This window comes from Miscanthus floridulus, chromosome 2 (assembly GCF_019320115.1).
Source record: "Miscanthus floridulus cultivar M001 chromosome 2, ASM1932011v1, whole genome shotgun sequence".
Classification (NCBI taxonomy): domain Eukaryota; kingdom Viridiplantae; phylum Streptophyta; class Magnoliopsida; order Poales; family Poaceae; genus Miscanthus; species Miscanthus floridulus.
This window is the reverse complement of record NC_089581.1, coordinates 181,101,152-181,115,188: the sequence shown is the minus strand read 5'-3', so window position 1 is coordinate 181,115,188 and position 14,037 is coordinate 181,101,152. Positions and strand designations below refer to the sequence as shown.

The following is a 14,037-nucleotide window of genomic DNA, read 5'->3' as shown; positions in this document are numbered from 1 at the left end:
TGCGCCTAGCTTTGAGCCTGGGCTGTACTGCCTGTACATGCACACGTCGTCCGGACAGCGTGGGCGTGCATGAGCACTCTTCTTAACATACATAGGGGCTGTTTGGATGATGAGCGTGCGGCCTGGGGCCAGGATGCATCTACACAAACCTCTGTTGTCATGCCTCCCTTCAAGCAAACAGCCCATATATGCGGATTCGTCTAGTCTAACGCTCAAACTCCAACAGGCGGACTCGTCTAACGCTCAAACTCGAACATGCGGACTCGTCGAACGCTCAAACTTGAACATGCGGACCCGGATTCGTCGAACGCTCAAACTCGAACTGGCGGACTCGTCCAACGCACAAACTTAGATTAAACAAGACTGAAAAGTTGTTGAGCCCAATTTGTGGATTGAGAGCAGGGAATAATAATTTGTTTTTTTCTATTTAATTGCTCCCAGTTTACAAGATGAACCAGTGTGGGAATCGGGTATACAAGAGTATGATACAGGCACAACGATCTCGACTGAACTCTACTTATGAATGGTAGCCACCAAAAGAACTGCTTTGCACCAGCATCTTGAAAATGGCATGAGATCAATACATTCACAACGCAAATCAGTAAGGTGGAGCTTGTGCCCATGCCACGGTATAGAGGATTGAGCTTCATAACATGTATCACTGGATCGTCGCATAAGTTTCTTGTTTCATTTTCATCAGATTGCTCTCAATGTCTCTTAATACAGGCCTGTATCTGCACGAGATGGCAATGGTTTAATTTCACCTAGCAGAAACAAAGTGGGCTTAGGGGCAGATAAGCATAGCAGTATATATACTTACAAGCGCGCAAGGTTATTCTGTGCTTGGACTGCTTTCCTCAGCTCAGCTGAAAGTTTCATTATCTCTGCCGACAACCCCTCAGATCTGCTCTGTTCTTTCATAAGCTGATCCTATATGAAGAAAAGTATGTACATTACAAATTATAATAAATTAATGGCATCATTTTAGTTACAATCGACTATAACCAATAATCTAAACAAAAAAAAGCTCCAGTGATTAACCTTTAGAGAAATATTCTCGGTGACCATTTCTGGTGGGTTTGAGATACTGTTTTCAATTTGCCCATCTGATTGGGTAGCAATATTGCTTACTTTCAACAGGCTAGCTTGTTCAAGTCTTAGTTTCTCCAAGTGAGAACGGAGCTCTTCATTTTGCTTCAGACAATCTCTAACCTGAAATTTTCTGTTAAGTCAAGAGGCAGATTTCTTATGCAAAGGGTTGCATAAACATAGATGCACGAAGTGACCAAGAAGGCCAATGGCACACCTGGTTTTCCCATTGTACTGTAATAGCCATGGCTTCTTGATAAGAAGTAGATAAGGCTGAGTTCTCCTCAAACAGTTTCTCTATTTCTGACGATTGAGAATCAATCTGGCTAACATGGTAAAAAATAATCAACATTTGGGACTAGTATAATTCAAAAAGAAAGTAAAGCGGCATTAAGCACCTCCATTAGCAGTTTTTGACGACTCCCCTCTAGCCTCTCAATCATCAAAGCCATGTCATGCAACTGGTTTTCAAGTTTTTCCCTATCTTGCTGTCATAATGAAAATTGGGTCAGTAGCTAGGTACAGTTTGTGTGAATAGCTTAGTGAAGCTAGAAAAATACCATGAACAGACAACACTACAGATGCAAGTAACCATTTCAGTCACCCCCTTAAATACTCTGTTAGGTTTTGACAAAACCATGAGGACTGAAGGTGTTTCAACCATCCAGATTGCCAGTTGAAATGCATAGTAAATTATATTGGCTGTCTATACCAGAACATTGGGTTATGCAGCATATGTGCAAAAAAATTATCAACAGAATTAACAATCCTAAAGTTCGTTAGATACATTACCATTGAAAATGCCTTGCGTGCAGCAAACTCAGAAGCATCCTCTGCACGGAAAGAAAAGATTTAATTCAAGGCTCCAATCCATGCAAATATTTTTTTCTGGAACATGCAAGAAAAAATGCATATATCATTTAATTAAGAAAGAAGAGAATGCGGAAGGGATTAGAGAAACCCCCAAAAGATACCCAAGATGACCATAAGCCAAGAGCACTAGCCTAATGGAATGCCCTGGCAATTAACTCCTGGAGGCCTTTTGCTCCAGTACACCGAAGGATGCATTTATTTGTGAAATGTGCCAAAGTCGTTGCAGTTCTCATTGAAGACAAAGTCGTTGCAGTTCTCAGCAAATATTATATCTAGAGTGTTGTCAGCAAGCATGCTTAATTTTGGATGTCAAAAGATAAGAACTACCTAGCATGTAGCAGTAATGCTACTATAGTAGGGACAGTGAAGTAATCAAAGACACTACAGAATGATAATTATGGAAGAGAACACATGCTAGTAAGTAGAGTGAAGTTACATGTTTACTAGCATGAACTGTTGTTCTTCCTCACATTATAAAAGACAGAATAAGTATATGTATCCTCCATACCTGTAGCTTTCTTTGTCAACATAGTAATTTGGTCTTCCAACTGTTGCTTTTCAGCCTCCAGAGAAGCAATACGGGTTTGCTCTTTGGCTAGTTTTTCTTGCTCTTGTTGCCTCAGCTGGGACTCTTCAGCTAATTTCTGTTGCTCCTGTTGCCTTAGGAGTGACTCTTGCTGTGTTGTTAGTTTAGATGTAATGATTAGAGAAAGCGTGAAACAAGATAAAACGCGCAGATTTTTTGAATAATCCTTACCTTTAGCTGTGCCTGTAAATCTTGTATCTCCTTTTCCATGGCAACTGATTCCTCATTCGATGTTCCCATTGTATATCCACTGTAAGAGTGGCCCATTACTTGCTGCTGCAGGGTATTTAGCTGTGCTCTCAAGGAGGCTGAGTCTTCTTCTGCCTGTACATTTCAAGATTAGCAAAGTGATCACTCCACTAATACGAAACATCTTTCAATAAATACCCTATACTGTTCTTCTTCTGCTTCCTTGAGTCGTTTCTTCAGGCTCCTGAGTTGAGCTAGAGCATCCTCCTACTCAGCATACCAGGCAAAAGACATAATGAGAAGGCATGCATAATTAGACCATCAGACACATGATAGCACAGATGCAACAAAAAAAAAAACAAGTGTTTAATACCTTAGCAACTACAGCAGCATCTTTCTCCAAAGAAATGTCATTCAAAGTTTTTTTCAAAGAGGGCACTACATTCCGCTCCTGCAAAGTGCAGAAAACAAATCACGCCAAAAAAATAGTAAAGGACAACAAAAACGCGGAGCTCAGCACCAATAACAATATAGTCTTGACTCACGAGATCATTCAAACGGTTTACGAGGGCATCCTTCTCAACTTCCTTCTCAGCAATCTAGCAGAGACAATCAATGTCAGAACCTCTGAGTAACTACACAATGAAACCAAATTGCATACAAAGTACCTTGGACAAGAGCATTTTGTTTTCCCTCTCCAATTCCGTGTTCCCATTTTCAAGTTCTTGAACTCGAGCAAGAAGCTAGCATTCATACAAAAATGCTTGGTTACTCTCTGGAAAACACCAGGGGCTTATATTTGCAACCAGAAAGCAATTCATCAATGATCGAGGGCTCGTGAAGACGTGAACGATATAGAATGCTAAACTGACCTCAGGTCCGGCTCTTTGGTTCCCTAAAGATCATCAGCATTGGTAGAGACATACGGGGAAGGAAAATACAGCACAAAGTTAGCATCAAAGTAAAAAGTAAAGCAAATTAAGAGAACATCACAACAAATAGTCAGCGAGTGAGGGGTGGAGAGAAGGATGTACCAACCGTGAGAATCGACGTGAGACGCCGCGATCGGGAGGGCATGCTGCATCCTCTCGGCGGCTCTCTTCTGTCGGATCTCCTCCAGCTGCCACAAACACGCGCACAAGATGGCATAATTGGGACCTCGGGTCTCAGATCTCAGAAGCTGGAACTAGCGGGCACACGGATCTGCGCGCCATCTCATCATTTCAAAAAGGGTCAAAATAAGGAGAAACGAGAAGGGGGCATACGGTGCGGCGGCCCCGCGAGGCGTGGGCTTCCATTGCCGTGTCGGCTCAACGACCGATGGATCGATTTATTTGGGAGCTCCGGTTCTAGGCGGCCGGAACCATTGGCGGACCGACCTATAAAGGGCGAGGTACTTCCCCTCCGGTTGGAACCCCTACCCTGGTCCCGCCGCCCTGGAGCTCGAGTACCGATCGGCGACCGCTCGTCCGCCTGAGGGATCGCGCCAAGGTTGAAGATTGCTACGGACAGGGGAGGTGGTCGCTGCTTCTGGTTGAGTTGGGGGCGCATGGGCCTTTATGCCGGCCAGGCGTCCAGCCCATCAGTTACAAACTACCGATCAGCAGCACCAGATGCTGATCACTTTTCAGCTTATTTCAGTTATTTTAGTTTATTCTCTATCACATAATACTATTAAATTAGCTAAAATCAGCCACAATTAGATCAGCCGAACTAGCCCCTAATAGATGAGGTGAGAGGTGAGATTTTTTTTTATGCTTAAGCTCTCCACCCGTCGTCCTTTTTTTTCACTTAAGGCCCCTCACTCTATCTATTGGATCAACATTCAGTGGTCCTGATTAGTAGTTTCCAAGTTTACGTAGGTTGGTTGGTTTACACATAATATGTTGCCGTTTTTAAATGGCTGGTAGCTATTGTTAATTTGTTGTCATTGGCTATTAGTTTTCTTGTCAGTAGTTCAGTTTCAGCAGCAGTTTTTGGCTAGGTTACCGTCTCTGTTTAAAAAGTTCAAAGTAACGTTGGTTCAGTGTAGTTCTGTTTCAGTTCAGCAGCTGAATCATTTTGGGAACAGAAGCAATGTAATTTGTTCATGATTTACATGTCTTTTGTAGCCAAAATTTTGTTGTCTAAATTCCCCTACCTCTGGCTGGGCCCGCCACACGACACTAGCCAGAACTCCCTGGTTCCCTCCGTTCTCCGATGCCGTGGGGGAGGCGAGATGGGCGAATGGGCAAGGAAGGACGGATGCGAAGTGTCGGAACCTCCCAGGTTCCCCTCTGCTCTCTTCGATGTATGTTTGATAAAATGATTTTTAGTGGTAGTTTTGTTTTATAATAATTTGTATTAAATTTGAAAATTACATGTGAAGCTCTTTAAAAATATATGTTTGACACAAAGCAACTTGAAACAACTTGTGAAGTTGCTGAAAGAAGCTATGCCAAATAAGACATAAATGGGATCGAAATTTCAAAACCAACTCATGTGTAGCTTAGGGCTTAGCCAAAATTTGAAAAATACATGCGCGCATATGTTTAGTTGCTTTTTTCTTTTGAGGATCTGTACATCGATCCAATGGCTCCCTCTACTTTTGAAGGTCTAGTTTTTTATATCTACTCTAGCAGGAGTCCTCAAATCCATTCCAATAGATACTAGAATATGAGATGCACTCATTATTCCTATTCTTTCATCTTCCTCGCTCTTATTGAATGAGCTACGAGCACTAATAGGCTAAAGGAGCCACACCGGGGAGCAGAGGAGGCACTGGTGGGCAGGGGAGCCGTGCCGGGAGAGGAGCCAATGGGGGAGGAGGTAGAATAGAGTCATCGTTGGCGGAGGGTAGCCGCCTGGCGGCGACACATCAAAAGCGTTGAGCGGTTGGGAGGGGCGGAGCGTCAGGCAACACATAGTTCCGAACGGGTGAGGAGATAAGCAGTCAAAACTAAAAAGTAGGGGTCTGTTGTGGGTTCGTTTCCACGACAGTAATCGGATTGTTCGATGTGAGTCGATGTGCGTGCCTCTAGCGGCTTAAGCACTCAAAACACAAAGGGGTTTATCCTGGTTTAGGCATCTAAGCCCTACGTCTAGCAGTGGTGTTCTTCGTATTAGGAATGCTCAACCATGATCTTACAATAGAGAGAGAGAGAGAGAGAGAGAGAGAGAGGAAGAGATGTAGGGAAGCACTATGCTGCTCTAGGGTTTGATCGGCTAAAATCTGATAGATCTCCCCTACAGGAGCCCATGCCCTGCCTTATATACCAGAGGACAATGTGAGTACAAGTTGTCTGGTCTCTAGGGTTTTCCTAGGGTTTCTCACCCTAGGCTTCCATCTTCTTCTTCACGGCGCCCTGAGTCCTCCTTTGTCTTGTAGTTGGGGTTGACAATGTCCCAACTGTTCCCTGGTGGCTATTGCCGCTGCCTGGCGTTGACCGTCAAGTGTTGTCTGCTGTTGTCGTGCATTTCCCGGGTGCGCCTTCTTGTGTCTTCCTTGATACGCCAAGCCTTCACCCCCGCACGGAGGGAAGCTGTCGTGCGGACCTGGGGTCTTCTACGTAGACACGTGGGGATCCTTGTGGTGCGCGCGTTATGCCTCGGCCGTGTTCCTGTTCTAGGAGTGGCTAACACTGTCTCACGCCGGTGGAGAGAAACAAGCGCCTAACGCTCTGCTCCTCCTGCACTCCTATGAGGCTCTGGCCACCTAACAGATTTTAGGGCATATTCCTAGTGTTGCTTGGGGTGGGGGCTCGGCCCGAGGCCCCGAGCCAAGGCCAGGGTGACTGCGGGGATGCTTGCTCGGCCTAGGTTTCCTTGGGTTGAGAACTTCTTGTGCCTTAGTTGAGCCCCTGAGCAAGGATGGATCGAACGGGGACTTGGCCCCTCTATCTCATGCCCCATTCGACGGGGCTGTCTCCGAGACGGGCCTTTAGAGGCCCACAAGCCATTCACTTATGGCCTAGAGTGTACGCGCCAACGTACACGATAGGTGTAGCCTTCCGAGCCCTTGGCTGATTGGGAGAATCAGCCAGAGGGTTAATTGAACTATCATGTCATTAATTGGAGGGTTGAACGTACATCTGTGTTTGACTCCCGTTAAGGTCATTTCTAGGGTCTCCAAGAACGAGGGGATTATGACTTGAGAAAAGAATTTGAAGACCTACCTCTAGGGTCTGAATAAGGGCTACGCCGACCTGTGTTTTTTACTTGAACTCTTAAATTTTGGTTTACAGGTCTATTTGAGGACCCTGATAGAGTTGGTCTGCAGTGTTATATAATTTATGGTTTTCTAGTGTTAGTTTATTTCAAACCCTAGGTTAAAGGTTTTGAATTAGGTTTTTTCTAATAGTCATTTCTTTTGATCCTAGGTTAAAGATTTTTAAATTAGACAGCCAATTTATCTTCCTCTTGGACGCTAACAAAGACCTCTCGAGATAAAAAAAAAATACAAAGACCTCACAAAAACTGTCAATGTTTTGCTGTTTGTGATGTTCGGCAAAGAACAGTTCTGAAAAGCTTAACTCAAAAAAGAGCTTCCGCATGTACATGAAGGATCTTACATGAAGTATACAGTGATCGGAGACGTCCAGCATAATAAATCTGACAACATATATGAGGACAACATGTATGAGATGATATTAGGTGCATAATTTTTTAGATCAAGCACATTTGCTGATATATAATAAAGAATCTACAAAGTAGCAGCCGATCTGTTTACATTTCCACAAGTGATCATAATTGGTCATTTGGTTTTCAAGCTTCTGCCTGAATTGACACAGAATGAACCTAACACGTACATTCCGCCTAATTCCACATTCAATAGTAGTCTGATCGAGTTACAATAGATTTTCGCTGATATTTACAAATGAAAGAATATTGTACAAGTCCACCGTCCCTCAACCTCAACAAGATTTGAGGGCACACGGCAGCAGTCAATGCCTCTGGCTCTGCATCTGACAGAGCCTGGTGTTGAGAGCTTCAATATATGTGCGCAGTCGATGCCGATCGGATCTTGTCGGAGTCAAAGGGGGGTTGAGGGCAAGTGATGGTGCCTCGATCAAGAGAAACCGCAGCATGGATACCGCCCTCATATACCCAGTCATGGCATCCGCTGCTTTCCCAAACATCTCATCAACCTGTGAATTAGGATGAGAAACAAAACAAAACAAACGGGTGGTCAAGAGGTAAACATGTCAGACTAGTTCTGGAATGGAATACACTGTGCTTTACTTACACCGCCTCGCCTTCCTATAAGTAAAGCCGACTGAAATATTATTTCAATTGCATCTGGCATCTCTGTACCATCTGTGTGCATAAGAACACTATCAGCATCCAAAAGGGTTTACCAAGAGACGGACAGATGGTAATGATCCACAATTGGTGGTGTGTTTAACATACCAGCTATCTGTCCTACAGTGCTGGCTAGTTCGTCGGCATATTCAACTTCAGAGAGAAACTGTTTCTCTATCTGCATGCAGGCATCATCAGCTAGCTTTGAGTTCGCAAGCAAATGGGAAGCATCAGCACTAAGCTCCTTCATAGGGATATCATGTGAGGGACTCTCCCTTGCAGGTGAAGCGACAAAGGTATTGCATAAATGAATTGCTTGCTTCCAGGTTGCAAGAACGATTAGCTGAATAGAGAATGCCTCCAAGTGTCTGCCACCTTTGATCTTCAATCAGGTGGTTGATCAGCAAAACAAAAGCAAGTCAGTGGCAGCTTGTTGCTATTAACAAACATTTTTAATGGCTAAATGCTGCCTATATTATAGAAAAATTGGGTCTTGAGTCAATGGGATTCAAGCTTAACGACAGTTCACATTACTCAAAAGCATTGTTTGCTACTCCCTCCATTCCAAATTGTAAGTCATTCTGACTTTTCTAGGTACATAGCTTTTGCTATGCACCTAGGTCCAAATTATAAAAGCTATGTATCTAGAAAAGCTAGAATGACTTACAATTTGGAATGGAGGGAGTATAACACAAAGCTTGGGATAGATGAAAAGTGCACACTAAGTCGTGGTATGGACGAAAGTATTTCAATGAGTTATAACCATCTCCAAAGGTAGAGTCAAAGTAAAATAAAACATAGGGAAAGCAAAGAAACTGGGCACCATCAAGCAGATAAATTTACCTCATCTCTGACCAACCCTGCTATGGCTGATGCATATTGCTCCAACAATCTAATCCTCGTCAGATAATCTGATGGGGGCTGATCCATGGCATCACTTATATCCGCAGATCCCTGTGAAGTGCAAGATGCTGGAGAACAGTGGCTGTCGAAGCTACCAGTCCCAGCAGATTGTTGTCTATTAATCGGCAAACCATTTATCGGCATTGGTGCACTCAAGAAAGTTAACTTCGGTGGCGAAACAGACGAATTATCATATTTTGCAGGTAAGTTAAGCTGCTGAGAGGCATTTGTTGAAGACGATGATCCCTCCGGGTGTGGTTCAGACACAAAGACATATTCCTGATCTACAAACTCTAATGAATCAATGATAGGGGAATCTACATTTACAAAGTAAAGAAATAATAATTTCAGTAAGAATTGTTCATAATAAAAATGAGGAAGTGCAAGATAGTCACTAATGACTTCCATACCTTCTGGATAAACACCTTTCGGACCTTGTACTTCATGAATCTTGCTTTCCTTGGTCATTTTACCAGTATGGCCATGGTGTTGGCTACTAGGTGCATGATTGTTGCCCAAGACATACCTGGAGAACAGACTGGTATGTTTCGATGGACTCTGGCCTGAAGTTTTATCCAATCTTTTACCCGTGGGAAACCCATAAGATTTCATCGGACTCTTACTGTCAGGAACTGGACCATCGTCCTGTCCACTTGACTCATCATCTAAAGGAAAAGGCATACAATCTTCTTGTGAACTTTGGCTTGAAGGCCTTGTTGGACTGCTATTATTTATTGGAAAGCCATCTCTTATGTCAGATGGTGTCCGGCTGTAAATGCTTACAGAATATTTAAAACATCCCAAGATGCAGTAGGAGAGAATATAGTGGAGACAAATCAGTACCTCAAGGTCCTCTCTGGAGCATGTTCAGAAAGAAATGGGTGGTGCACAAATTCTTCAACTGTAAGCCGCTCCACTGGATCAATTACACAGATTAGCACACATCGTTAATGATAGCCGATAACTGTACATGATAACAGCAATAGTATAACATCACATTTCAGCCTCTCTTTTAAATACTACGGTTGTACAGGAGTATTAGCTTAGGCACTAGTGCTATGCTCAAATGCAAAAGTAAAACCACCCACTCTCGATGTTCTTATTTCCTAAACATACTTTTGCAGAAAAAAATGCCTTGAAAAAAGTGGTATTCTGAAAACACTTTTATCTAAGACTGGCTAAATCTCTGCTGCAAAATTTCTTAATGTTAAGGAACAGTCTGAGTTGAACGTCAAATCTAAAAAATAGGTACTAACAGAGTCATAGTAAAAATAAAAGGACAAATGACAGGGCAGTTAAAACTGCTCTTGCATGGCACCATTCATTTTCCAAAGAACAAATGTAATACATTAACATACAACAATACTTGTGAAATTTCTCCATTCCAAGTCGCAACATAAGAATAATAATAACGCGGGGCAAACTTCTTTGAACCATCAATGACAATATCATAAAGCTCTATATGCACAGTGAGGAATTGAGGATATCATAGGAACTTGATGCAACTACAAATTAGTGATTTAACCTGAATTGAGCTGCAGCAACTTTCTGCACAAGTCGATGCAGCCATGGCTCAACTCACAATCAGATGGAAATCGTATTTCACGTGTCCTGAGTATATTTTTAAGCAACTGGGGAACAAATAAATACATTTTTCCATTAGCACTTGTAGTCAAATCTAGATCAGCCGTACTGAAGTTATATCTGAAAAACAGGAGAAAACCTGGATCTGATTATCCCCATTAAAAGGTGGTATTCCAGTAACAAGTTGATATAGAATGACACCAACACTCCACAGATCTGCCTGTTCTGTCACAAATGGCCATTAAACACTGGGTCAAGCACCAGTAGTAAAAGATGCTGAAACTGATATGAAACAGAAAAAAAGCTCAGACCTTTGCATCATACTTCTGAGCTTGCATGACTTCTGGAGCCATGTAAAGTGGTGAACCACAAAGTGTTTCGGCTAGGGCAAAAGGTTGCAAAAATCTGCTCATGGAAAAGGGGAAAGCAAACTATCATATGTCTGATACTCATACCATCAAGCTGTTGAACAGCTCATTCAGGCATCCACCCCTTAAAGTGAACTTGGTCCAACAAAAATCATGTTGCTCAGAGAGAAAGCTGTGTGAATGTTACTATGAACTACAGATGCAAGGAGCCAAAGTCTACCCTAAGCCTTGTCTACTGTTGTTCAAAGTAACCTTGAAATATAGTCTTGTATTCTTGTACTTGGTTTCTCCACATACTCATAGGGAGCGTCTAGTACAATAGTTGACACTATGCAGTCAAAGAAATAGACTCGAAAGTATTCCATGCAGGATGTACACTGGGGACATCTGTTAGGAAATGAGCAGATCAGTTTGTCCACTGTACAGGGTGTTTTCATGTCCTTGATCGTTTCAGACTTTCAGACATTAACTAATCACTACCAGAAACAATTTCAAAGAACAATAGAAAACACATTGATATCAGTTGACTCCACCATCAAGAAAGGGAGGAGTGGAAAAGAAGGAAGGCCATTTGTTCAATCTGTCAGTAGCAGTACTGGTATATCAATTGCATCGAAACCCAGTAGAAATAAAATCACAAAAATGGGCATATGCAACTCAGTTGTGGATAAACTCAGAAATTTACGACATTTGTAGAAATAGGTGCTAATATTTCATCTAAAAAATGAAAGAAATGGAACTCACTTTGCAAATCCAAAGTCGGCAATCTTCAACAGAGAATTTTCATTATTTTCAACAAGAAGAATGTTCTGTTTGCAAAACGAGGAAATTCAGAATCCAATAAATTAAATAAATTTAACCACTGTATATTTCTTGAACTCTTGACCATGGAATATTCAGCTATTGTGGAAACATAAACTAGAAAGCAAGTAAGCAAACCTGAGGTTTTAGGTCCCGGTGAACCACGTTATTATCGCGAAGCATTTGCAGACCAGATGCTGCCGGAAAAATGAAACATTATGAGAAAAGCTAAGGAGAGAGAGGGAAAGGGGCTGACGATTAACGAATCACTTGCCTAACTGACGGATGAAATGCTTAGCAACCTTTTCAGAAACTCTTTTATGGCGTTGAAGGTATGCATGTAAGTCACCACCTCGACAATACTCCAATATGAGATATATCCTCCCATGATCCTAATCATACACAATAGTTATTTATGGTAATTACTAATTAGAAACAGAGTGTTCTACAGTCACTGTGCATGGGGAACTTTATTTGCTGAACAAGAAAAAGATAACAACATTAATACCAGAGAAAAAGCCTATGAGTTTGATATTAAACTGGTAGAATCCCCTCACAACATCGAGATTCAGCATTAAAAGTACTTCTATTTCCTATGTTCCACAAAATCCTAGCTTCCAGAAAACATTAATCTAACAAATTAACCAAGCTAAAACCCACATAGGATTTCACGAAACCATTAGCCCGACAGGACAGAACCTCCTATTTCAAGCATGGCAGCAACAGGTGAGCGAACATCCCTTTGCAAACTAACTAGTTCCATCCAAAGGGACATCAAGTCAGACAGGGAATCCTTTGCTTAGAGTTCCTACCTACCAAAAATGCTCACAGTAAGCTAGAATTCACCGGAGTAACTCCTCAATTTCACACATCCTAGGCCTACAATCAGAACCCAGACCCCACCAGCACCAAGACCTTGCAGATCCACATCGAAAGAAGGGGAGATCACGAGCGACATCAAATGGGGCGGCCAACCGCGGGCGGGGTACCTTGATGGAGTCGTGAAGTGCGATGACGTTATCGTGTCGGATGCGACGGAGGATGTCGACCTCGGAGAGGAGGCTCTCGCGGAGCTTGTTGCTGAGACGCTCCATGGCGATCTCCTTCACCGCCACCTCCGTGCCCCGCGCCCGGTGCCGCCCCAGCCACACCTGCGAGTACGCCCCCGACCCGATCGGCCGCAGCAGCTCGTACTCCCCCACCCTCCGCCCGGCCCCGCCTCCACCGCCGCGGCCGCTGGCGCCGTCCGCCATCGCTCCCGTGTCCAGTAACTTGCCTAGCGAGACGTCGCAGCTCTCGCGGGGACGGCGCCGCCGCGCAGGAGATGCCGCCGTGGGGAGAAGCAACCGCGTCGTTGCTGCGCGGAGCAGAAAAGAGGGACAGAGAAGGAAACCGGGTCAGGTCGTGTTCACCCCACGGCGGCGGGGCCGGCCCTATGCCTCGTTTGGCTGAATGGGTGACCGAAAGTACCGACAAAAATACCGTTTAATTCGTCGATTATAAGTCAGATATAAACGAATAAACCAAAACGAAGAGGCTGATATATCCATTTATTTTGGCCACAAAAGCAATATATAGTGTTAGCATCATATTAATGTCGTTTTTTATTATGTGAACAGGGAAAACATGCTCTTCATATCATATATATAATAATAATAATATATTTTCTCTCCGTTTCTAATTATAAGTCATTCCTACTTTTTCGGAGAGTAAATCATCTCCAGTTTGACCAAATTTATATAATAAAATAATAACGTATATCTATTTGATGTTATAAATTTTTGTATTTCTCTCTATAATTTTAATTAAGTTTAAGATGCTTTGACTTTCCATGAAAGTTGGAACGACTTGTAATTTGGGATGGAGAAGGTACGTCATAGCCTATGTGTTTTCTATGGGGCTAACACGAATTTCTTCATGACAAAATCATCGAGGACGACATTTTTTTCCATCTTTTTCTGTGCCATATAAAAGCTTTTAGAACAGCATACCGCTAAAATAATCACCATAGCTGCAAAATGCAAAACGATTACTCCCTCCGTTCTAAATTATGAGTCATTTTGATTTTTTTTATACATCTATTTTGCTATGCATCTAGATAGAACAAAAAAAAAAATCACATCAACTTATAATTTGAGATGGAGAAAGTACTATATAAATAAAAGCTTTTATTAGAACAGCATACCGCGAAAAATTAATCACCCCAGCTGTGAAATTATGTTAGATTGTCGAATGGGGTTAACTGTAAGAAGGAATGCTGGGGAATCAGCTACACGCCCACAAAAAGCAAGGTAAAAGTTTCATCTACTGGCGCACAGATTCTAGGCGGGGTCATAAAAGTTTCATCAACTGCATCCGCATGCA

At 42.7% G+C, this 14,037-nt stretch overlaps 2 protein-coding genes across 5 annotated transcripts; both read right to left on the bottom strand.

Moving 5' to 3' along the window:
* Positions 1 to 398: 398 nt before the first annotated feature.
* LOC136540881 (uncharacterized) lies at positions 399 to 4,293 on the bottom strand. Of its 2 annotated transcripts, XM_066532916.1 has the most exons (15): positions 4,003 to 4,292; positions 3,776 to 3,857; positions 3,610 to 3,632; positions 3,406 to 3,480; positions 3,283 to 3,336; positions 3,111 to 3,188; positions 2,936 to 3,004; positions 2,720 to 2,872; positions 2,471 to 2,639; positions 1,882 to 1,922; positions 1,488 to 1,577; positions 1,307 to 1,411; positions 1,042 to 1,212; positions 821 to 930; positions 399 to 734 (listed from the first exon to the last, which is right to left on the bottom strand). In XM_066532916.1, exons 1-15 carry the CDS (start codon positions 4,033 to 4,035, stop codon positions 659 to 661), a joined length of 1,329 nt encoding a protein of 442 aa, XP_066389013.1. In that variant the 5' UTR covers positions 4,036 to 4,292; the 3' UTR covers positions 399 to 658. The 2 variants fall into 2 exon arrangements, with proteins under 2 accessions (XP_066389013.1, XP_066389014.1); XM_066532917.1 differs by lacking the exons at positions 399 to 734; positions 821 to 930 and having other exon boundaries at positions 1,103 to 1,222; positions 4,003 to 4,293.
* Positions 4,294 to 7,405: 3,112 nt separating this feature from the next.
* LOC136535939 (serine/threonine-protein kinase ATG1c-like) lies at positions 7,406 to 13,069 on the bottom strand. Of its 3 annotated transcripts, none has more exons than XM_066528385.1 (13): positions 12,663 to 13,067; positions 11,948 to 12,065; positions 11,812 to 11,870; positions 11,617 to 11,681; positions 10,816 to 10,909; positions 10,644 to 10,724; positions 10,446 to 10,551; positions 9,764 to 9,836; positions 9,331 to 9,689; positions 8,861 to 9,204; positions 8,126 to 8,399; positions 7,962 to 8,032; positions 7,406 to 7,863 (listed from the first exon to the last, which is right to left on the bottom strand). In XM_066528385.1, exons 1-13 carry the CDS (start codon positions 12,924 to 12,926, stop codon positions 7,660 to 7,662), a joined length of 2,112 nt encoding a protein of 703 aa, XP_066384482.1. In that variant the 5' UTR covers positions 12,927 to 13,067; the 3' UTR covers positions 7,406 to 7,659. The 3 variants fall into 3 exon arrangements, with proteins under 3 accessions (XP_066384482.1, XP_066384481.1, XP_066384483.1); XM_066528384.1 differs by having other exon boundaries at positions 8,861 to 9,237; positions 12,663 to 13,066; XM_066528386.1 differs by having other exon boundaries at positions 8,861 to 9,689; positions 12,663 to 13,069.
* Between the last annotated feature and the right edge of the window lie 968 nt (positions 13,070 to 14,037).

Excerpts from the sequence above, each read along its gene's own strand:
- LOC136540881 (XM_066532916.1), bottom strand. The coding sequence starts at position 4,035 with ATGGAAGCCCACGCCTCGCGGGGCCGCCGCACC. Across the intron at positions 3,633-3,775 it reads GTCTCACGTCGATTCTCACG|GGAACCAAAGAGCCGGACCT; the intron begins GTTGGTACATCC and ends GATGATCTTTAG. Across the intron at positions 3,337-3,405 it reads ACAAAATGCTCTTGTCCAAG|ATTGCTGAGAAGGAAGTTGA; the intron begins GTACTTTGTATG and ends TGTCTCTGCTAG.
- LOC136535939 (XM_066528386.1), bottom strand. The coding sequence starts at position 12,926 with ATGGCGGACGGCGCCAGCGGCCGCGGCGGTGGAGGCGGGGCCGGGCGG. Across the intron at positions 11,682-11,811 it reads ACCGGGACCTAAAACCTCAG|AACATTCTTCTTGTTGAAAA; the intron begins GTTTGCTTACTT and ends TTTTGCAAACAG. Across the intron at positions 9,837-10,445 it reads GTTGCTGCAGCTCAATTCAG|TGGAGCGGCTTACAGTTGAA; the intron begins GTTAAATCACTA and ends TAATTGATCCAG.